Genomic DNA, 24498 nt, shown 5'->3' on the forward strand with positions numbered 1-24498 from the left:
TGCTAAGCACTTCTAGCAATTAATCTCCTCCCATGTTTAGCAGTCAAACTGGTGGTAGCAGTACAGCTACATCCAGTCAACACTTTCATGGCTACATAACCACAAGACAATCATTGGATGAGTTACTGAAATTAAGGTTCTAACAGCACTCCATTATAAGTAATCTTTTTAGATCAGAAAGGCTTCATTGTTTCAGAGCTGTTTGAAGAACTTCATTCTACACACCATTCAGTTTTAATGCTGGCTAGTCCTGCGTGGATAGGTCTTAGGATATGTCCTCAACATTTATGTATTTAAATGAATGTTTTGGGTGCTGTTTTTAAAGACTGGTATTCCCCCATTTTTTCAAACTTTTTTTGAACAAAGTGATATTAAATGCCATTTAATTTTGCAGTCTTCTAATACATTTTCTTGAATAGTCCCAATTTAAAAATATGCATATAATTGAATTTAAAAGGCACTACCTTTTCTTAGACATGGGTATCGAAAGAGCTTTACTATTCCATAATCATCAGCTGTAACCATAACTTGACCAATAAAATTCGCATCCACAGAATTTATATCATTTATATCAGAATATTTGGGCCAGATTCCATTTACTTCAAGGCCAGAAACACAGGTCCATGATGCCCACTGAATGCCTTTCAATTCTTCCTTGTTTGTTACTTCTTTTCCACCTAAGCAAAAAATAAAGAGACATTTCTCAGTATTCACTCATGCAATTTTAAGGAATGCAACATTTTTAAAAAGTCTCTAAAAACTGAAACCAAGTACAACAGAATTAAAAACCTACTTCTGAAATGGTTCTAATCTAGGACTGCCTATTATGACCAACAGTATCAGTAAGAAGACTTCTCAAGACTATTTAACAGAAGATCATAGGTTTGGTACTTTATAGTTTTTATTATTTCTTGGTATCTACTTGAGGCTGTTATTTTTACATGTTTATCAAAAATACATTTAATCATTCTAAGATATAGTTCATAAAAAATTCTGTTGCTGAATGATTGTAGAAACTTGGATTATTTAGAGCAAGAACTGAAGAACTCATATCTGGCCACTGCAAATTACTAAAGCCACCTATTTTGTGCTTAGATCCTTGTTCCATTATTTCACACCAGCTCTATCTCTAATGAAATTGATCCAATCCCACAAGGTAAGAGCTGAGGAACTGAGTCAGACCAAAGGCCCATCAAATGCGTGCTTTGTCTTCTGGAAAGGCCAGAAGCCAGGGGCTAGAGGAATTGCAAGAACAGTGCAAGCAAAAGTGAAAGCTGAGTCAGACTGAACACACACCTGCAGAAGGTAAGCAGGACAACAATCCACTTCTCAGCCTTTCAATCACTAATCCATGTAAACTATGATTAACAACACTGTTTATATCCATACCTAAGCCCTGCAGGTCTTGTGCCAGACAACCGTAAGTTCCTTAATTCATTGTGGAATTTCAAGTGTTACACAATTTGATCATTACTTTAAAATGTAGGGGAGATTCCACTAACTCTACTGACTTTGAGTAAGTTTTTTTTATAAACAAGGTTTCACAATCCCACATTCTAACATATGAAGAAACTCCAAGCTGAAAGCTATCTTACAACTTCAAATTGCTCCTCCTCTGTCTGTTACTGTCTAATTAAATTCTCACTATCTTTTCTTACACATCTTCTGTTGCATTCAGTGCACAGAATCAAAGTTGTGCATAGAATGAATGGGATGCTTCAGCAGAGAATCACAAAAAGCTCCAAGAATCTGTGAATAATGTATAGTGCAAACCATAAATCTTTATAAATCTGTATAAGAATGAAGGAACAATATAAAAAGTGGTGATAATACACAGTTACTACAAATAAAAATACCACAAAGATGAGTGGGAAGAATACAGAATATTATGTAAATAGTGTATGCAACAGACAGAAGCCGAGCCTTGTGATAAATACTGCCATTGGCATATTATAAAAAGGACTGCTTAAATTTCAAGGTTTAAGATAGCACTATGTGCACATGTCCTCTACAGAGGGAACTACCTTAATAGAAATAATTTCAAGACTCTGGGACACTTCAGTCAAGTTTTAAAGAAAACTGTCTTGAAAACACTTGCAATAATAGGGTTATCACAAAGTTCCTCACTGTAAAAGCTCTTTTAAGTTGAATTTCTCAATCTGCCGCATCGTTTTAGACAACCAAATGCCTCTTCTGAGCCGCAACATACCTATTATTCCACACATTTTAAAAACCATTCAGTGCAATAAAATATTAATTTATTTAATATCCAAGCTCTATAAGAACAAAGCTGTTATGCTATCGCAAAATTTAATTTAAATGCTGCATTTTAATTCTTCTAAAAAAAGTGGGAGCAAAAATTTATTTTTGAGAAACAAAATAAATTCTAAGGCAGCATCTATAGTATAAAAACGTACATTGGAAAGAAGACTAAACATATAAGAATACAAATATTTCAGGAACTTTGCCAGAAAAATGCTGTACTTACTCAAATGTGGCAAATAATCTTATGAACTCATAAAACCCTTCATCTATACCTCCATACTTGGAACCAGGATTTACATTTGGTTTTTTTTTTTTACAAAACCACTATATGTTATTTCCGTTATAAGTACCAAACAGCACGAAGGCAACCCAGAACCTTACCTGGCATTCTGTAAAAAAGTCTCTTTCCATTGCCATCATTGGTCTGTAAGTATTTACTGTCTGAAGACCAATCCATATGTGTGATGAAGCTTAAGGAGCCAATACATTCCCCAACTTTCTTATATCGCTGAACAACACCATATATATCCACAGAGCTGTCATTGGAGCCAACAGCTAGGAAATTCCCATCTGGAGAATATTTGAGTTCATGAATAGCTTCTTTCCTGTCTTTGATATGAACAACCTCAGTCATATCTCTGTAGTATGAAAGAAAGCATGTCATAAGTAAAGTCTCAGCACACTGTCAAGTTCCCAGTCTAAAAAGCGAACAAGATTGTGAAATTATATATTGAACTTTACTATGCTGTGTGTAAACACAACACTGCTGTTCTTAGACTTGGTTAGGGCTTCATGGAGAAAAAAAAAGAAGGAAACGGTGACACAAGAAGGTGCTTCACTGGGCTGAAGGACAGTGAACAAAAGGAGATGCTCAAGCTGGGTCCACAAGTAAATTTTATCAAGTAGATTATGAGATCTTTATTCACCCATGGAAGGAAACTTCACTGACATGAGACACAAATCTCATTTTTCCTTTAAAACTGTGGGATCACAGCAGCACAAGGCAGGACTTGTTTTGTATGCAAGATGTGCTGAGAGCAGAATTCCAACACATGGGAGCAATTTACAAAGTAATGAAAATTTATTTGTTAGTAATTCAAGGATAATTCATAAATATAAAACCTAAAGCAAAACATTTCCTAGAGCACTGCCACTCTCTGCAAATAGACCAGTACACTTTTTCAAATGGGTTGTTATAGAACAGCACGAACATATGTAGCACACATTTAAAAAAATCAAAGCACCCTCCACAATTTAAAACAAAAGCACAAGAGACCACATGCATGTCCACAAGAGATCAAAACATTAATAACATATCTACATTGAAGTTTTGTACCACACCTGACTCGAAGCACAGTGAAAGAGCCATCCTTCATTCCAAGAGCAAGATGGATTCCATCGGTGCTGACGGCGGCACAGCGAATGGGCTCCTCCATGTTGCACCGGGCAATCAGAGCATGGTCTATTAAACTCCAGATTCTAAAATAAAGTCATTATTGCTCATGTAAAATGGGTGTGCACCTTTGTCACAGAGAAGATGAAGCCCTCAATTTCTGCACAGCGCTGGACATGGCAGTGTCCCTATTTTAAAATATTTTTCCACAAGGAAAATCCAAGACATAGGTGTGAATTATGCATACAGCAAAAAATACTTTTATATTTCAAAAAGTAGGAATATCTCTAATGAGAAAATGTGGGGAGAGATTGATTTTGATTTTCTGAATATAAAAAATTATAACATATGACAATACTTTTAGATCACTCCTGCAAAAATTCCACTAATCATTTTAGCCAGAAACATTAAATAACAATTAAAGACTTTGATCAGTATAAACAACTTTTCCTATTAAAAAGTCCTTATAACTAATAATATTCAAATATGTGAGTTTTTTACAACAAGGTAGATTATCTATTATTTACAATCATATCTGGAATTTGAGAGTAATAATAATAATAATAATAGAATTCTTGATTTGCTTAACTGCGTTGCACTTAGGATATTTAACAAAAATGCTAACACGTTTACTTATAAGAAAGAAAAGGGAGTTTTGATCCAAAAAAAATAGAGATGAATATGTAAGAGGGAGTAATTTGGTGGGCTTTCTGAGCATTTATATTCTGTTTACAATGCATGGACTGGATTTGATGAAATTCACACATTAAAAGTTAATTTGTAGGATTTGGAAAAGTAAATATGGTAAGAGTAAAATGTGCAAGTTTTTATCACAGTCTTTTTTCATCACAAGCTGTGCATGCTTAACATAACTCCTGAAAAGGAAAGACTTAAAAGATACTTGTCTATGAGTGCTCAATGTTAGCCTAAACAAGTTTTCAAATTTCATATATACGGGGGGTTTTAGGATATGCATTCTTCCACTGTATTTTATTACTGGAGAGCACTCATTTCCTGCATAACTTAACTGTAGGAGTACATCAATGCCACATTTTACTAACTTTAAAATGCATACATTTCAATCAGGTTACCTACAAAATGAGTTGATTGCCTAAAACTGTATGCAGTTTAACAAAGAAACAAAATTTAACCTGACTGATCGATCATCGCTTCCAGTCATGGCCAGGGGTTTTGTAGGATGGACAGCCAAAGCCCAGAGCTCTCCTTCACAGTGCCCCTGCATTATCAGGAAAGGCTTGTTACGCTCATGCACCACAATTTCAAAAATTTCACTATCTTGTGTCCCAACGAGTATATGGTCTCCTCTCCAGCAAACACTTCTTACAGAGAGACCTGCAGAAGAGATTGTTACTGAGAGATACATCCTCAGAACTTGTAAAACAAAGGTAAACTAGCAAAAGACAAAGCATAAAAGCAAGAAAATGTCAAGAAGTCCCAATATCCCTTCTCTTATTCCTGGATTTACTTCTTTTACTCTTTTTATCTATTTCATAGATAGTGGCATACTTGCCCTCAGAACATAAACTTTTTCATGACTACTTGGAGGATATATATAGGCTCCACCAAGATGTAAGATAGTGAAGTAGCAGAAAATACAGTTAAGAAAATGAGCAAGAGGACAGGCCATAGAGACAACCTCAGAAGTATATATTTAAAAAAAAAAAAAAGAGTAGAGGGAAAAGAGTCAGAAAACTCATTTTATTCAATATAAGATTTTTTTTTTAAAACTGCTTGCTCTGTCATGGGCATTTGATAAGCCAAAAGTTTACGGCAAGAGTCTGTTACATCAGAAGTACAGGAGGCAACTGGACGTGAGAATAAGTCTGAAAGAATGAAACTGAATGAAACAGCTTTCAGCTACATGCATCAAAATTGAGATGCAGCAGCTGAGTAAATTTAAATTTAACAGAGCTACTCTACTGCAGGGCATATTTAAAATGAAATGTGTTCCATCTTGCTGCAATACTTCACAGTCGTGGTGGGAATGCCATGTCAATTACACCATACAAAGACTTCACTTGTAATCAGTTATGTATTGACCCTGAGTATCTCATTGCTATCAGACATTCTAACACATTTTCAAATTCTTGGCAAGATATTAGAAAATAAAAGTGACTGGGGGTTAAGAAAACCAAATGCCAACAAAAGCAATATTGTAAGTGGCACTAGTGCTTCAGTTCCTGTTTGTATTCTTATTCTAAATCATTACAGCAACAGTATCTGAAACACTCCATGTAAAGTTTTAGCATGACATGAACTGTAACTGAAGTCATAATTACAAGTAAGCACTCTTCTAAGTTTCACAAAACTGTAGATAACATCCAAATAGTTTTAATGAATATTTGGATAACTAGCAAATGAAATTTTTTTACTCCATTTTTTGACACTGTAGATATCACTGCCTCAAGTTCTCTTAAAGCATTACTGTTCCTTGTTAAAAACTGCTGTGGTCTAGAAACAATATGCATTAAAACATTAAATCTGTGTCTACATCCTCATCATATGTACTGTTTGTAAAAGTAACTGTGACCTTCATACTAGTAGGCATGATCTATTCCATTTCTAGCAAATAGCTCATGGTAACGTACATAAAACAACACTTTGGGTTTTAAAGTCTTTTCTTGTTCAAAACTGATAAATTTCCTATCTTATTGGTATAATGGCAGCAACAAATTTCTCTTTACCTTTATACCCCTGGTCTGTTTCCCTGAGATCAATCACAGTAATTGGTTTAAAATTTAAGTCCCACAAGCGAACGCAGCCATCCCTGCCACCAGTGGCAAACCCCTCTTCACAGGCATTCATGCTGAAAATTCCTGCCTAAAGAGAGAAGAAAATCACTTTTAACAACATACACAGATTGGAGAAAACCAGTATGCAACTAATACAAGTTTCAAATACGAGAAAGTCAGAAATGGAAACAAACTCCAAAAAAGCAGAATTAACAACACGTGAGAAACAAAGTGAATTGCTGCAAGAATGCTTTCCTGCTGATGATCTTCATCATGGTGATTCTGCTTCTCATCCCTAGGAAGGGCTTAGTTTCATATTCTCTTGCCTTAGGACCAGGGCCAACTCTAATAAATGTCAGCATGAAGATTTCCCATGATCTCTATTCGGCTTGCTTTAGGGCCTTTGCTGCTAGTACCCAGCTGCTATACAACAATGCAAAAAACATCTGGGATTTTTTTATTTTTTAAACCAAGGAAGACTGATTTAAAACTAGAAATAAAACTTAAGAAACACAGTGATCACACTACACCATTGAAAACTTAATAGAGATTATTATTTTAAAGGCAAACATCAGGAAACAAAACCTAATCCATTTTCTTCAACTCACTTGATACATGTTTTCTTCAGGATAACAAAGAGGCAAAGATGATACATATACTATTAAAATAAAGATACTATAGCCACATAGCCACTATATTTGATTTAACATGATACATGTCTAAATGGCATACACACTATTGTTTTTTTAATTACCTACCCAACTCACTAGCCTTATGTTCAGAAATAACTCACACATTTCAGTAAGCAAAGCTACTGAAAAGGCAACTTTAGCTGATAAGCCTTTGAGAAGTTTAAACATTTTTTTATATTTATTTTAAGTATATAATATTCAGCTATGAGAAAAGTAAACAAGAGAGCATTAGAAACAATGAAAGTGAAAATCTGCCTCTAATTCCTGTCCAAAAGAAAGCAGACCAGCCAATAATATACACATCTTCTAAAATATTGGTCTGAAATTTCAGTTTTGTAAAGAAGTAAAGGTAAAATTCTAACAGTTCTTTCGATAGGGTCTAGATTTTATAGTAATGAAGCCCATTAACTGCAAAGATCAAAGCAATCTGCAAAGGAGAGATTGGCTCTTGGGGGAAAGAAGAGCTGTACACTCGCAGAACAAATTAGGATACAATGTGACTTGTGAGAATTCTGGAGTACTCATGACTATTATCTCCTACCAATATGCTTTTTCTTCTTAAATTATAACTAAGAAAAAATATCATCATGGACTGGTCCTAATGAAATATGGATTGTGTTTGCTTCTCTAGCATCAGGTAACAAGGATACAATTTTTCATGTTACAAAAAAAGAAATCTCTCAGCTTTCACAAAAAAAAAGAAGCCTACTGGAATGTCAAATGACAATGAAAACTGAAAGACTTGGGTGACCAGAACTTCAACTTTTTTGGCATGTCATGTCCACTCTCAAGAAAGAGACTTTTATGACAAGCCACAAGTTCAGGAGCAGTAGGTGTATAAAGAGCAAATAGTGTAATTTTTAAGTCATAAGCAGATTAAAAGTCTAATTCCCATTATCTCTAACATCTTGAAAATCTTCTGTTTCTTTAGGAGCCTAGAGATTTTTGAAAATACAGCACAAACTGTATTTGTTTTTCTCCACGTGTGTCTATCTGTTTTACTGCATTAACCTTTACTATTGTGAGCAGAAGTCTTATGAGGAGCAGCTGAGGGAGCTGGGAGTGTTTAGCCTGGAGAAAAGGAGTTTCAGGGGAGACCTTATCACTCCCTATAACTGCTTGATAGGAGGCTGTAGCTAGGTGGGGGTTGGTCTCTTCTTCCAGGTAAAAAGTGACAGAATGAGAGGAAATGGCCTCAAGCTGCACCAGAGAAGGTTTAGATTGGATATTAGCAAACATTTCTTCACTAAAAAGGTTGCCAGGTATTGGAACAGGCTGCCCAGGGAAGTCCTAGAGGAATAATCCCTGGAAGTGTTCAAAAACAGGTGGAATGTGACAGTTGTGGGTAGGGCTTAGTGGTGAACGTAGCAGTGCCAGGTTAACAACTGGACTCTAATCTTGGAGGCCTTTTCCAACCTTAGTGATTCCATTATTCTAGGTGCCATGGAATAAATATAAGTCTAGAGGAATTTCAGCTCATTTTGTAGCTTATGCTGAATTCTGTCCAAGTTTAAGTCTTCTAAAGCTCTTTTTGGAATGCAATCTTGATAATATAATTATTTTCTTTTCTCTAATTAACTCTTTCCAAAATCCATTATTTAATTAGTCAGCATTAAAAAATATAATCAGACATTTGGCAATGTAGGAGCTGGCGGAATGCTCTGAAGATAAAATCAAGTGGATCCAGCATTAATCTGTTTTCCATTCCACAGAATATCCTTATCTTGAAAAGGACATAGTGGTTGTCAAGGAGATTTGGCAGATGTGCTTGCTCAATCTCTTGAAATGCAATAGGACACTCTCATTGCAGTCTTTGTGCCACTGGAATAAGAGAACGAGATGAAAACTATAGAAATGCCCCTCATTAATAGGGACTGTAATATCTAATGGAAAATCTGAGCTTTGCCACATTTCATATAATTGTTAGGCTCATACTTAAAGGGGAAAAGACAGATTCTTTACTGGGGCAGCTTGGCCAGTAAATCCTCCACTAAATCCTTCCTTTTAAAAACTGACAAGATTGTTAATGCAAATCAACTTTGCAGTCTTCGTGCTTCTTTAATCCTTCAGCCTGAAGTTGTAATCAACATAATTTATTTCTTGATGTTTAAAACCCCTCTAGCAGTAATGAAAGGCAAACAATTGCACTGACTTTGTTAGATCCAATGGAATGTGAGCCACAAAGACTGTGCTTCTGAATGAAAATAAAAGGTGTAAATCAAAGACTTCCATCTTGAAACTTACAAAGCTTGGCATACAGACTGCATTCTTCTTTTACAAATTCTTCATTCACTTCCTAATGAACGTGAAAATTCTGGAAATATCATCTCAAATCTATCAACATTTTCTCAGAATGCTGAATATTTCCTGCTTTTCCAACATAACCAGCTGGTATCACATCTGTGTTCCCTCAAATTTGAGAAAAAAAAGTCGTTGAATGAGAGCAAATAAAAAAATAAATGCCCAGATCTACAAGAATTTGTAGTGGAAAGCTGGAGAAGTACAGAAGAATTTGACAAAGATGATTCCTCCTGCCAGAATACTTAGCCACAACTTGAATCCAAGAATTTTCCAATACTGAAGCCGTTTATGGTTTTTTACTGTTGCTGGACCTATCTTGCCCCCAGCGTGCAAAAAACAAGTGTCAGTTTATCTAAATGCAGTTGTTTGTATAAAATCCACCCCTCTAACTCTGACTATGCAATTCCTAAAACACACGATGACTGCTGCTAGCTATAATTAGGACCAAGCTTGGAAGATCATACGGAAACTTAGGAGCAACTGACTACTACTGAGCAACATGGAGAACAGAGACACTATGCCAACACAAAAACAACTGCAGTGCCTCCTTTTCACTCCCAGGTACACTACAGGACACAGAAATGAAAAGCCACACCCATGCTTGGCACTCACCCCGACACATTGGCTCTCCCAACACATACTGCACAGTAAGGAAACAGACTGTAAACATTTAAGATGGGTGTCAGTGAGTTTGCAGAGGAGAGACACTGCTGGGAAATGTGATCCTCCTGTCCAACAAATCATCCAGAAAACAACTTAAAAATGTGCATATTACTATAAAAAATTAAAATACTTGTCCATATACCTCCCATTGGCTAGAAGTGGACAGTTTCCTTTGAAACCAATGACTAGTCTAAGCAGCAGGAGAAAATACTGCATGACTTAATGGTCATGGTGTTGGTACATGATACCAGTTTAAAACCATTCATTTAAGTTCATTATATTGCTTCCATCTATATTTAATTAGTATCCAGCACACTGACATAGGCGTGCAATGGTTTTAACAGAGTGCCTGTTATTTAACCTCAAGCTTGTTATTTAACCTCAGTTTCTGACATCAATCCACACAACTTTAATGTGTACCTCTGAAAGACTATCTCAAAATTAATTATTCATCTGCTGAGAAAGCGTCTTATGTACATTTACTATGCAAGGCAAAAGCATAGCACACAAGAACCTTTAAAACATACAATGTTTTCACTAAGCATACAATTTTGTTTTAATATCCAAGTAACATCTCGTACATATCTTAATAGTCATGGAATACCTTGAATTTAAAACACATGAGATGGTAAGTGGAAGTTTCTATAATCGGTTCTTTGCACTGGTACACAAATGAGACAACTATTAATTTTATTTTTTATTAGTCAAGGTATTTATTAACTTTCCAAAGCCAGATCCATCACCTACAAGTAACCTCATGGAGCATTACCATTGCCAGTTAATTTACACATGTTTTCATGTTATTGTTTTCTTTCTCCCCTTTAAAATTTTCATTACTAAGATTATTATTTAGGAGGCAAATCTAGAATTGAAGTTTCCCATTGTTATCCATTGTCCCCTGCACATGAACTCTGTGCCTTTACTCCTAAACCCTGCTTATTTCCATCTTTTCCTACTTTTCATTCCTATTTCTATTTTAAGTGAACTCCCTAATCCTCTTCCAACTCTTAACTTATGTGCTTTCAACTTTTTGTTTCTACTCAAATTCAGATGGAAATCTGCAGGAGACTTGACTTTCCTCTCTGTTAGTAATGCTATGATAGAAAACAGATAATCTGTCTGAATTAAGAATTCTTATTTTGCTTGTTAGTGTTAAAAGTTGCTGTTTCCTTGGTTGCTCATACTGGGAGACCATGCCTTATTTTTCACATGGAATTATTCTTAAAAGGAAAAATGTTTTTTCAGCTAAGGAAACCACAACAAAAAGAACCAACCTTTGAAAATAACAGGTTTTCTATATTTATGCAGACAATGTCTTAATAATAACTTAATAAATCTGTGGCTGGACTATTTCTCCACATCACTAACATGCTTTAGAAACTGTTTTCCAGTATCTCAAATATCTGCTGGTTATGCTGCAAGAAAAGAATGGTATTTGTGAAAATAATGAGACATCTTCCTTCAGTGAGGTTACAGTTTATGTCACACCTGTTGAGGAGTAATGATGCAGGATGATGAACAGGTATTCAGGGATGACAATTCCAACACTAGCACACTGAAGAGAAATTTGTAACAATTCCCTCCTACAGTGCACAGTCCCTTCAACAACAGACATACACCATAAATCTTGTTGTTTACACTTGCATTTCCTTTGGACAAGAAGGACATAATTTATCCTTTATAAAATTAAGTACATTAATTTATTAAATTAAGTAGCCACAAAATATCATGATAATATTTTAGTATGGCTGAAGAGATACTGTCATTCTAAGTTTCCATATGTTTGGCTTAGAGTAGTCTGTCAATATTATCCTTTAAAGTAATTTTCAATTGAAAAACAAGGCTTCATTTTGTTGGAAAGAAGTTTCCATATTTTATTGGGTTTTTTTTCCCCTAAAATCCGTGAGATTTGTAGTGACTCTAATCTCTTGTAAAAATGAATTTCAAAGACATGAACTAGTGTTCCTACTTAATTTTCAGAACTGCAAAGTACAATTCCATTGAGCCTAGATGACAGAGCCAAAAATAGAAGGCTAGATGAGACCTACTCCAAGGTCACCTGAGCTCTGTCCATTGATGTTACTGAAGATAAGGATGTTACTGCACTTCAAATTTGATCTTATGGTCAACTCAGAACTGACACAGCACATAATGGAATGGAGCAACAAGCTCTCATCATCTTACGTTTATCAGCTGTCATTTCATACTTAAACAGCTGAAAAGCACTGCATTATTCTGAGAAATAAACTGTTTCAAGTCTAAATAGTCCATGTAACAAGTATATTAATATGCAGGACAGCTGTTTCCTACAGCACCAACAGAGAATATTTTGGCATCAGTTTTCAGCAGGAGACTAAGTACACTCTTTCCTCTGGGAATTGAGGTCTGCATATGCAATGTCCAATCATCCCAGGAAAAGAACAGAACACTATTGAACACTTATTATGAAGACTGAAACCAGATCTGAAGTTATAGAGAAAGAATAACTCCACACTGTAAATACCCCCTCATACTTCCTGATTCATAATGTGGGCCCTCTTGAACACATTTTATATTTCCACAGATGCATACAGGACAGTATGATTGTCTGGGTTTATCTATAATTTTTTTTGTTTATATATACATACACTTCTTTGCAGATAAAGAAATCTCAAATGTAAAATATAGTCTGGGATACATTTCACACACAGATGTTCTTCATAACTTTATCTTTGTTCATAACCAGACAGTGTCATTATACAACTTACAGAATAAGCACTCCAATCACTTTTGAATTATTAGTTCATTCAACAAGCTGCAATCATCCTGAATGTGTATTTCTGAATCTTAGGTAAACCAAGAGTCTGCTCTACCACAAATGACTGCAACCTCTCCCACACACATAACATTCATCACTTCATCCCCTCCACTCCACCTGATTGAATCAAAGAGTGACTCTTCTACTTCATTTACAAACATCAGGCCACCCAGCCCAACAGGCCAGTTAAAACAAACACATCCTTACAAGCAAGAATCATTAACTGTTATTAATTTATATCTAGAATTTTGAAGCTGCAATATCAGAACTCATATGCTTGTTTTTTGTTAAAGTGCTAAGATTGGAACTTCAAATATTATCAAGAAGGTACAATGCTTTTCAAAACAAAAATTAACATTCAACCAGCAAATCATATATCTTCATAAACTGACCTTAGCAGTTTCATGCTTCATAAGTTAAACCAGCCAGAACCTGGTTGGCTTTGTTTTTAAGTGATACTTGGACAATTAGAAGTCAAATACTGCATATTACCAAATGAGAGGTAATGAGAATTTTCACAGTTTAGCATGCACAAATCAGAATGCAAACCAAAAAGTGGGTTTTTTTGCTGCCTATTTTAATCACAAATCCATATGCTTTAAAATAACATGGAAAAATGTAATTAAAACCTGAATAGCAAAATTATAACCACTTTATATTCATATTAAACATTTCAATTAAAAGAAGATATTACCAAGCACTTTGTAAAATTTTTCTTAAACTTTCACTGCCATGTCTTCACTTTTCAAATCTGTATACTGTTCCAAAAAAATATTCCAGTGTGACATCCTGAGTATCATTGAAACCATTTAGGAGCACAGGCAAGGTGACCTCACATTGCTCTTTCTGGCTTTCCAGAAATCTATTTAACATTCAGTATTAATTTAGAAAGGGCTACTTACAGCATGGGCTCCTTGTATTGTCCTGACGAGGTTGATTCCCTTCCACACATAAATATCTCCGTTCAGCGCGCCCGAATACGTCACCTCATCCCTTGCACAGGCCAGGCACAGGATAGTCTGGAGATCACCGGTCTTGCCAAAGACACCACGTTTTGGTGTCAAGGAATTGCCACACAAGCTCCAGAACTGCAACATGAAGTGATTTAGAAATGGCTATTTTGCTAATACCTTATAATTTAATATGTACATCTGAAAGAGAAGTACCTTGCCTGCAAAAGGCATCACCATTCACCTCCTTTTCCATGCCTTTGTTCTCCAGTTTAACAGTGTTTTATGTTATTAACCAACTTTATCTTCCCATAAAATCATCGTAACAGAGTAGTTGGGAAGGAATTTTGGGATATCGGTATTAAATGAAACTAAAATTCTTTCAAATAGTAATTTGTAAGTCAGTTGTATTTTCAGTTATTTTCAAAAAGCATTTCATAATAGAATTCTCTTATCTTTCTTTGATGTAAGACTTTTATGCTCACAATGGTGCATTTGTACTTTATGTTATTTTATACATTTAAAGATGCCACCTAAGCATGTGATTTCTGATAAGACTCTATTTGCTCTGTTTGAAGGCAGCTGGTTTTTTTGCAGATGTATTTCTCATCAGAACCATGGATCACACAGAGTAGCCATCTGAGGCAGAGATTTTTAAGAACTTTCTAATAAACCATTTGTGTGTAATTGCAGCAATCCTACAAGTGTGAATTTCCTCCTAGGTCACCCAACATCTACCAATGAATCCTGCATTAAAGACTGGCAAAATCTCTTGTCAGAAAACGATACTTGCCAGCTAAGTCTCCAGACAAACACTGTAGTTTCTGAGATCTCTGCAAACAAGAAGCACTTGCTTTCAAACCCTCCTGTCCAAACATGTAAATGTGCACTGGAAAGTGAAGCTGCTGAAGTAATCCAATGTAAAACATGAAAGCATCACTACTGGCAGGTTACTCTTACATTGTCTCAGCATACAGAGTTTCCTGCATATGTGTTTAGGGAACTGTATCTCACAGCAAGGCACTGTTATCAATAATCAATTCAAAATTCTGAACAGACTTCAATAATTATGGGATAATGTAAGATGTTACCATGAATAGATTTTGTACCTGCAATACTGTAATTCAGAAATAAGCAGAAATTACCAGTACTGATTAGACAAAGCCCAGCATCTTGACTAGCTGTGCTGGTTTGGGCTGGGATACTTAATTTTCTTCACAATGTCTGGTATGGAGCTATGTTTTGGATTTGGCTGAACACAGTGTTGATAATACAGAGATGGTTTTGTTACTGCTGAGCAGGGCTTGCACAGCCAGGGGCTCTTCTGCTTACCTACTGCAACACTGGTGAGGAGCTGGGGGTGCATGGGAGGTTGGGAAGAGACACGGCTGGGACAGGTGACCCCAACTGACCAAAGGCTTGTTCCAGATCAAATGGCATCATGCTCAGAGCAAAGTGAGGGGAAGAAGTGGGGGGAGTATTTGAGGGGGAGTATTTGCTGGCATGTGCAGGTTTTGCTTTCTCTATTAAACTGTCCTTACCTCAACCCATGAGCTTTCCAGCTTTTACCCTTCAATTCTCTCCCTAGTCCTGCTAGTGGTGCAGTAAGGGAGCACCTGCTTGAGGCTTAGCTGCTGGCTGGGGTGAAACCCCCTACGTAGGTTTTAATTTATATGACAGTATGTTTTTTGAACTAAAGAACCGATTTCAAGACATAGACCCCGTTGTTGCTTGAGAAGCAACTACACAGTCACTGCATAAATTAAACACCTAGCTGCAATGTGAAAGTGGGTGATGTATCTAAGAAAATTCCTCAATATCAGTTCACATGGAATTATCTACATAACTTGATTAAGTACTATTAAAATTTGCATAAAATATCATCTGAGAAAAATACAATAGTATTAAGAACATGAAAGTAATTCTTGATATCTGAAAGAACAAGAAGGTGTGGTTTAAAAAAACCACACACATCAACAACAATCTCTTGCCTGATCCAAACGCCTAAATACCTCTTAGAATTCTGATTTTCCATGCTGGTTTCCCAGAGGAAACAGCAGTTATTTTTAAAATAATGCTTCTATTTAGAAAGGCTTTGTAGAGCTTTAAAAGTTGCTCAAACTTTTGCTTATCTAAATAGATGTGTTTTGACATCATAAAGCCATCTTAAATATACAAAATCACTGCTGGCAAATATTAGCTTACTATTGGCATAAAGGTCCTCTTAGAGAAGTAGAAAAAAAAGATCATTATTAAACAAATTCATGGAATTCTGTCATTGACATGCTAAACACTTGCATGCCAAATCAGACATGCAATCTAGCCAAGAGATTTAAGACTTTTTCCTATAGGCCATTAGCACATATTACTCTACTAGTTCATTGTATAAAAAGCAACATATTTTCCCCACCATGGGAACCTCCACAAAACAGTAATACAGAACTTTCAAGCTGCCATCTACTGCTGTGATGTGGTAACACAGAAAACCGTGCATGGGAGAAGACAGTGAGGTTTGACTGATGTGAAACACAGTTCCTAATCATTGATAATCCTGCTGACAAAGTTACACCTGAAAAAAAAGTTCTTTCTGCACAGAATTTGCTACATGGATCAAATAGAGCATGCTTGAAAAATACATGAATTGTCCAAATTATGAATCCTGTAACAGGTACAGAATGCTCCAAATTACAAAGGTATGAACACAAGCGGGGAAAATAATTAAAAGGAAAAAAATGCTGCTTCTCTTCCTTTCTCTTCCACTGTCTCATCATACCCTCTCTAAATGGCAAGAAATGGTTTTTCAATTCATTTCACCTCTGTAGTGCAGCAATTCATTCATTCATTGTCCAAGATTCAGAAACTTGAGTATCTAGAGTCACTTTAAAAGTGTATATCCTGTCTTATACCACTCTGAATTTCAAACAGAGTGTTTTAGAGAACCTAAATTTTAAATTATATTACAGTCATTACACACAATGCTACTGACAACTGTTTCATTCCTACCACATTACTTCTGTCAGGGCATGAAGTCTTGGAGCAGAGAGGGTCTGTTTTTCACTGTACAGATCTTTTAACGTATCTAGTGTAGTCAGGTGTGATTCTAAGAACTAATATTGTTCTTACACAAGACATTCCATATTATCATTCTATATTCCTTTTAGATTCTATTTTTATGCATTTTATAGAGCATACATTATTGCAGCTTAAATATTTTATAAATGAAGAGTTATTTCATTACCTTGATGTGTTTTACACCACAGCTGACGAGCTTGTTTGGCTGGTATAAATCCCAAGAAATATCAAATATCTGCACAAAAAACCCAAAGGATGTTAGCAGAGACAGCCTTTCTAGCACATGACAGTTAAAGCAGTAAAAACTTCTAGCAAATTAACAGGGAGTCTGAAATGCTTTAAATGGATCTATTGGAAAAAAATTTTTATCCTCTCATTCCACACTGGAATTTAAATATATACCCAATATAGTTCTGCCTTTTTTTCCCCCTAGAGTAATTAAAACATATGATAAAACAACATTAAGGTTCATTTACAGACTAGAAAAATTTAGGCAATTATTTGCATTTTGATTTCCCATATGGGGATTAGGGTCTAAGAAGTGCATTAATTATGCACTTCTCCTACATGTTTTCAGTCCCAACAAACCATATACAAATAAATATTGAGTTACACATTTTATTCTAGAAATAAATGCACACATCTTAAATGTCTTCAGGTCTTTATGCATATCAAACTTCAGGCAAATTCAGTTTCTAAAACCAAGTGGGTTTTTTTCAGACACAGGTCTAGTACATATATACAGACATGGTTTAACAAACTAAAATGACTCTGATGCTCAGACTATTTAGTTGTACTTACTCTGTCTGTATGGCCAGGAGCCATTGATAACAATTTTCCTTTTCTCCAGTCCCATACACAAACTGTGTTTTTCGAATCCAAACCAACCGAGACCAAACGCTAAAAGTGTCCAAATTAAACAAATAAAAATAACTCAGTATATTAATGAAATCTAAAGTCATTATTTTGAATGAGTATCAAAAAAATGTGTAACATATTTGAGATAGAAGCAATAGCTCTATTTTGATATAGAAGAAAACATAGGCTGTATCTTACACCAAAGCTTACATAGATGGACCTTTTCAGGTACAACATCATGACCATAAAGATCTTCTTAGATAACAACATATTTCTGATTTATAAAGTTTAATATATATATATATATATATAGTTTTATATAGCACACATGGCAAGCTGTGGTCAGGAGACATTTGCAAAAAAGGAATAATCACTGAACTTAATGAAACTGTATGTGTTTACCTTTAATTACATGTAACTTGCAGAATTTAGGATTTATTTTCTAAGTTCAAGAGACACAAAGAAAAAATATTTTCTTCAATCTCCTTGAAAACAAACAAAAGATCAAAAACAATTAAATGCTTCAAAAGTCTTTTGCTTGATTCTTCAAGACACATAGGATTTGGAAAGAAATATTTACTCATTTCTCAAACCAGAATTAAAAAGGCCCTAAACATAATTTTATGAAGTCTTTATTATTCAGAAAGAGCTTGAAGCCATTTACACTGTAAAACTAGGATGGATAAAAAGATTATTCCAAAAAATCAAGAAAAATAAAATTTCGAGATCTTCCTGTGCTTTGTAGCCTGTCTTGTCTTGACTGTGAAGACACCTTGCTCAGATTTCTTGACACAAATGTTTGACTAAATCAGCCACTCATATTGTATCTGTTAACCAATCAAAATGCTATTTTTCCTATAGAAATTCTCAATAGAAAGACTAACAGGATTGAATTATTAAAAAAAAAAAAAGCTGAGTGATTTGGCTTAATTTTTAAAGAAAATGAGTATTTTTGTTCCATTTTTGCATAAATTGTGCCATCTTTATGTTGATAAATGAAATTTTTTCAAATCTTTTGGGCAAAGCTTTTTTCACTCTTCAGCAGTTAGAACTTACAAACACTAATATAAATTTAGCTTCAATTTCTACATAGATTATTTAAGTGAGTTTATAAAAGCAAAAACAAACTCCAAACTTGAATCATAATCTTTTTCCCCAAAGACAGAAACCTATTTCAAATAACACAATTCCTTTACTGTCTGAAAAACTCTAGGATTATGAGAAGAAAAATAAACAAGTTAAATAAAATTTCTATCCATGCGTCCTATTTAATAATACTACAAAACCTAACCTTTCTATTCCATCTTTGAAAAATCAGGGTATTTCAATCCTAATTTGATGTATCTTAACCTTAAATTATGAAGACCATTCACGTGAGGGTGTGACACAAGTTTACACAACAAGACCAATGAAGAGAAAAGATTGCTGTGAAGTAGAATTTATGTTCTAGAAAGAAGCTGACTGCCCAAACAGTGAGAGGTCATTTCAACAGGCTCAGAACTTTTCTACAACAATTACATGTTTTAACAGAAACAAGCTACAGGTAGGCTTTCCTCTTGTGTTCAACACAGCTCCATTTGATATTCTCCTAATGGTCTCTACAATACATCCTCACTGAGGAAACAGCAGTAACTAACAGACATTGACCATTTTAGCAAGCAAAAGGAGCTGAGGGTACAGCCAAATCTGAGTATCACATTGCAAGGCTGAGTGGGAAGGAAAGAAGTGTTTCACAGACCAGGAAAGCACATCTCCAGAAAGGATTTTCTCAGCTAATACCTTTTCAGCTGCTACCTAACATGTAAATATAACCATTACATTTTCCATTTCCAATACATCAGTCAAGAAAGCCTCTTTACTCAGAGGAGCTAGTGTCTGGTAAAACAATCTCCCTCATAGGTAGAAGCTCTGAGAACCAATTTACTACTCAGAAAATGTTCAAAAGCAACAAAATTATAATCCAATGAAACCTTTTTCTTGACTTTGAGATATGGGATACATGAGTCTGAACAAACAATCAAAACATGGGGAGGCACCAGTGCATGCAAAATCCATGGCAGAGAAGGGGATACTGCCTGAAGGAGTACAAGGTGAGTAACACAACAGGACTACCACACTCAGGGCACAAGACATGCCCCTGCACAGGGGAAGTCCACTGTCTCCAGTCATTTGGTCTAACTCTGAACTGTGGCTCAAGACCACGAGAACCTCCCTACCACCTCATCTCCATTCAAAAAGCTTTTGAAGTTATCATTTTCTTGCCAAATCTAAATATTTGGCATTCATTAAAATGCAACTTGATCTTCCTCAACTTGAGGATAAGCAGATAGAACCTGAGACAATAAACTGCCTTTTTTAAAGAAAAACTATGTGACAAGATTTCTAATAGATAAACAATTTAATCGAGTGTTTGAAAAAAGAATATTAATTACATACCTGACCATCTAAATCAAAGGCCAAGCAAGCTATGCCATGTGTGTGAATGTCTTTCAGGACAGATACAGTTTGCACAGTGTATGAATCCCACACACAGATGTATGGCTCCTTCCCAACTTGACCTGTTGCCACCAACACACGTTCGGGGTGCAAAGCAAGGCTGCCAAAAGAAAGAAAGGATATAAAATATTTCTGCATGAAACTTTGCTATTTGCCCAGTTAGTTGCATTATTTTTTTTCCTTAAAAATTCTTTTACAATATTTTCCTATACTAGATAATAAAAAGTCATTTTGTATCACAGATTCCACAGTAGCTGTGAAATTCTAAATATAGTACATCCCAACATCTTTCTTGAATTTAGCCTTCAAAAGCCTTCTACATTTAAATCAACTGTAAAATAGTCAATAATCCTCTGTTCCAAAAGTGTTTACTACATTTGGCCAGATTTTCATGCACTGAGAGAAATACCTCTTTTCCTTTCTTTGTATTTCTTAAAACTCAAAACCACAAACAATGGAAAACAGAAGTTGGTGTTTAACTATCTACACATCAATCATCAACGCAGAGAGATGCACATCTCCAGAAGTTCTTTATTCCACACAGCATTTGTTGTCCTTTTTATGGGAGGACAGCTTTCTGGAGCTGTCTCTCTGCTGATTGCACAGACACCCAAAGCACGACTAGCTTGGACTAGAGGCAATGACTGCACTTCAGGTGACTGAACTTCAGAGCAATTAAGATTATCTTAAATGTCTTCATTTTAATATAGAACAATCAGGAATAGCTGGGTTTGAATAATTATTAACCCTCCACATTTCTAGTACTGTACAGAATTTTATTATAGCTTGTATTTCAGTCTTTCAGAGTGCACTTGAGGTTCATCAGCACTGTTTTGCTAAATCTGGGACCAAGCTAGAAAACATCCTAGTCAGCAAGATATTTGTTTTGTTTATCCCAGCAAGCTGTATGGGAGAACATGGGGTCTGAGGACTCAGATTTCATAAAACAGAAAAGTAAGAATATATTCTAACAGAAACCCAGACAAACTACTTAATCACACTCCACATATAGTAGGTACAGCAGTCCAGAATGATGTAGAAATACCACACAGAAGTCAGGAAGACATGATTTCCAAAGCTGGCTGTTTAATTTGGCTAAAATATTTCCTAGCCTGATAAATGCCAGGGTAATGAATGATCTTGAGAGACTGGTGGACAGAATCACTAACAACAGACAGTAAGTATATTTATCTTCTCTAAAATTATTTGAGAGGGAGAAAGGTTGAGCACTTTGCAAAGGTAAGATGACCTTTAACTTGAACACAGGTCTTGATGAGTAAAGTTCAAAGGGTGGAGACAGGGAAATCTATAAATATAAACAAAAACAGCAAGGTTAAAGCTAACCAGGAAATTACCAGAAAAATCTTCTGATTCAAAAGATGTACGCATTTTCTATATAGAGAAAGAGCAAGAGGAAACCACATTAGAAGACACTTAATATTTTATGAAGTTAAATACAGTACACAATACACTTCCATATTTTTCTGTTTTAAAATAGCACTTCAGTTTGTTGATATTGCTTGATGAAATCCACATGCAAAACTGAGCAGAATTCCTAACTTCAAGGGTGAAAAGGTAAAAAGCCCTGAACCTTTCCATTTTGCTATGGGACTTTCTGCTCTTGGCTGCTCCCTGTTACCCTCAGCACCAGGAAAAAGTAACCAATAGTTCCCCACTTTGCTTCACAGCACTTCTAGAGTTGTTTATTTAGTTCTTCCCTTCTCATTTATTTGACAGAGCAACTTCACAACTAAAAAACATTGCAGAAAGGAGCTGGCAGCAAAACTTAACCACATTTCAATTCAGTTCTGCCACCTAATCCTGACTAACACCTGCACATCTCCCAGAGCACACAAAGGCAGATGGTGTACTCACAGGACAAAGGAAAAGCATCTGGAGGGAGAGAAAATGCTGCATCCAAAATGATCTATTTTTTTAGAATGACACCACAGAAAGGGAGGAATTAGACCAAATGGACAATAAAGAAATTTGGAAAAGGAAGTGAAAAGAATAAGCAAGACAAAAGAGGCAGAAACTAAGAGGAAAATAGGAAAAACCCAGCAGTTCACCCACCTCTTCAATCCTGTCCTGATCTGTGCTATAAGATGCATTTTTAGACAAGCAAAAACCACACCACAAGTACAACAAAACACTCACTGTATGTTTATGGACACACATACATGCAAAAGCACCCCCACACCACACCTGACAGAACAATTTATAGCAAGCAAAAATTAGTTCTGTATATTTTTAACTGAAGCTCAGAGTCTTTAGAGGAACAAGACACCAGAGATGGAAGGGACAACACTAAAGGCCCTGTCAAGGGAAAGGAGAACGTTGTCCTCAGCCCAAGCATTCCAACTAATTTCATTCAAAGAATATTAGGTGAATTTAGAGAAGATTTCCTCTATTTGTAATTAATAAATGGCACATAACAACTAATAGCAGCAGAATCACAGTATTAGTTCTTTCTACATCACAATACAAAATACTGGCTTAAACAACTGAACTCAAATTCTGCCTTGATAAGGGATATAGTAAACTGCTAATAACTTTTCTAGACATTCATTGAAAGAAGAAGAAAATAAATGTATAACAAATATTTTAAGACAGAAGCTCCTTAAAAAATGCAAATATGGTGAGCTTCAGGGAAACTATTTAGCAAAGCTGTTAGCAGTGGCTGAAGAAACACCTATTTAAAAATACCTTTCCACATCTTTTCTTAGAGACCAAGGAGTGAAGGACAAATTAAAGTATTACCTGTAGGTATTCCATCTCACAGGCTATCAAAGCAGATTAAAAAGAGAAACATGGAAAAAGTCAAGGGACTACTATTTCTGTTACCAACACTAACCAAAGTAACTACTACACATATTTACATTATTTTGATATGAGACATGAATGATAAGACAATGTTTTTCCTTAATAATCAAGTCTTGGCTAGTATTAATCCCAAGGGGAACCATGCAGAATTACGGATTTGAAAATTTTGGGTCCTCGTGAAAAGTCAAGGATTAGATTCCAATTTTACACAATATGATGACTCTTTTCAGTTCTTTCATTGGACTGTGAGTGATCAAGCAATCCCTATAAGCACAGCAATCAATACAAAAACTCAGTATCTTGATCTAAGCTCTAGAGTAGAAGCATCAATACAAGTCTCATACTTGAGAACGCTCACTGCTAGAACAGTCCTGAACAAAACACTTTAAATAGCTTCCTATGCAGACAGAAAGAGCTTAACTGGAACGGGTGCCCAGAAATAAATAACAATAAATACTTTCCATACACAGACCATAGGAACCTGTGGTGTGATGCAGCTAACAGGATCAAACAATGAGTTCAAGCTCTCTTTGGATACTCTGGGTATGACCTTCAACACACCTCCACTGAGGTGTCAAAATCATACAACTATTGGGATGGTATCTGCAATAGCTGCTTGCCATTCACCCACTCAGTTCCTGAGATCAGGCAGGAAAGTATGAGTATGGTTCAGCTCTAAAGGCAGCTTTCAAATCTCTTAGTGTGGGACTTGTGGGCTTAGGTCCTTTCCCTCACAAATTTTCTCTTGCATTTTTTTTCTTAGGGAGAGAGAGGTTGCTCAGTGGCATGAGAAGCTCTGCACTCAGAAGAAAAGGACAAATATTCCCTTTACAGCACTCAGAAGGAGAGAATTCCCTTTACTATCCTGGTGATGAGAGCTGGTATGACCTAACCAGGTTGGACTGCTGGAACTGTGCTAGCCCACACTGCTAGACTGTAAACTGGAGCTTGATTTCTTTCCTTGTCCTTGAAGGATGACTAAGCTGATGAATGAGATGCTGCTGCTGCTTGTCCAGAAAAGGAAACAGATATTCCTAATGAGAAGTTCCTCAGGCCTTCTTGTCTGCCTCTGGCCTTTCTGACCTGGGCTCTTCCATAACAGATGTTAGATCTAATGTAGCAACATGTAACATATGTAAGAACATGTCCAAAAGGCAAACTTTATAATGAAAAAAAGCAGGTATTGAGCTAACAAAGTGCTAAGTCAAATGAATTTTTAAATTGACTCTAGAACTTGGCACTTCTCAGAAGAGTTCAGAAATAGAAAATTAAAAAAACTTGTCTGTAACTATTGCAACAAACCAAATAGCTGGACTTGTAGTGAACTGAGGTTTCCACCACTATGTCTGAGTGACAGGTCTTTCCCTAGCCAGACACTCAAACTGGGCTGAAAAGCAGTAGTAGAGTTTTAACAGCCTACTGAAAAGGCATGTGT

The 24498-nt window shown here is 35.8% G+C and overlaps 1 protein-coding gene across 2 annotated transcripts in view; it reads right to left on the reverse strand.

Moving 5' to 3' along the window:
• Positions 1 to 24498, reverse strand: part of EML5 (EMAP like 5) — a 91652-nt gene that overhangs the window by 52464 nt on the left and 14690 nt on the right. For both annotated transcript variants that reach the window (XM_059850116.1, XM_059850117.1), the window contains exons 2-10: positions 20181 to 20340; positions 17688 to 17786; positions 17053 to 17121; positions 13767 to 13952; positions 6364 to 6499; positions 4810 to 5011; positions 3607 to 3744; positions 2647 to 2903; positions 465 to 677 (exon numbers count right to left, since the gene is read on the reverse strand). In XM_059850116.1, the coding sequence (XP_059706099.1) occupies positions 465 to 677; positions 2647 to 2903; positions 3607 to 3744; positions 4810 to 5011; positions 6364 to 6499; positions 13767 to 13952; positions 17053 to 17121; positions 17688 to 17786; positions 20181 to 20340 (1460 nt within the window). The remainder of the gene's footprint in view (positions 1 to 464; positions 678 to 2646; positions 2904 to 3606; positions 3745 to 4809; positions 5012 to 6363; positions 6500 to 13766; positions 13953 to 17052; positions 17122 to 17687; positions 17787 to 20180; positions 20341 to 24498) is intronic.

The sequence above is a fragment of the Haemorhous mexicanus genome, chromosome 6 (genome assembly GCF_027477595.1).
Source record: "Haemorhous mexicanus isolate bHaeMex1 chromosome 6, bHaeMex1.pri, whole genome shotgun sequence".
NCBI classification, from domain to species: domain Eukaryota; kingdom Metazoa; phylum Chordata; class Aves; order Passeriformes; family Fringillidae; genus Haemorhous; species Haemorhous mexicanus.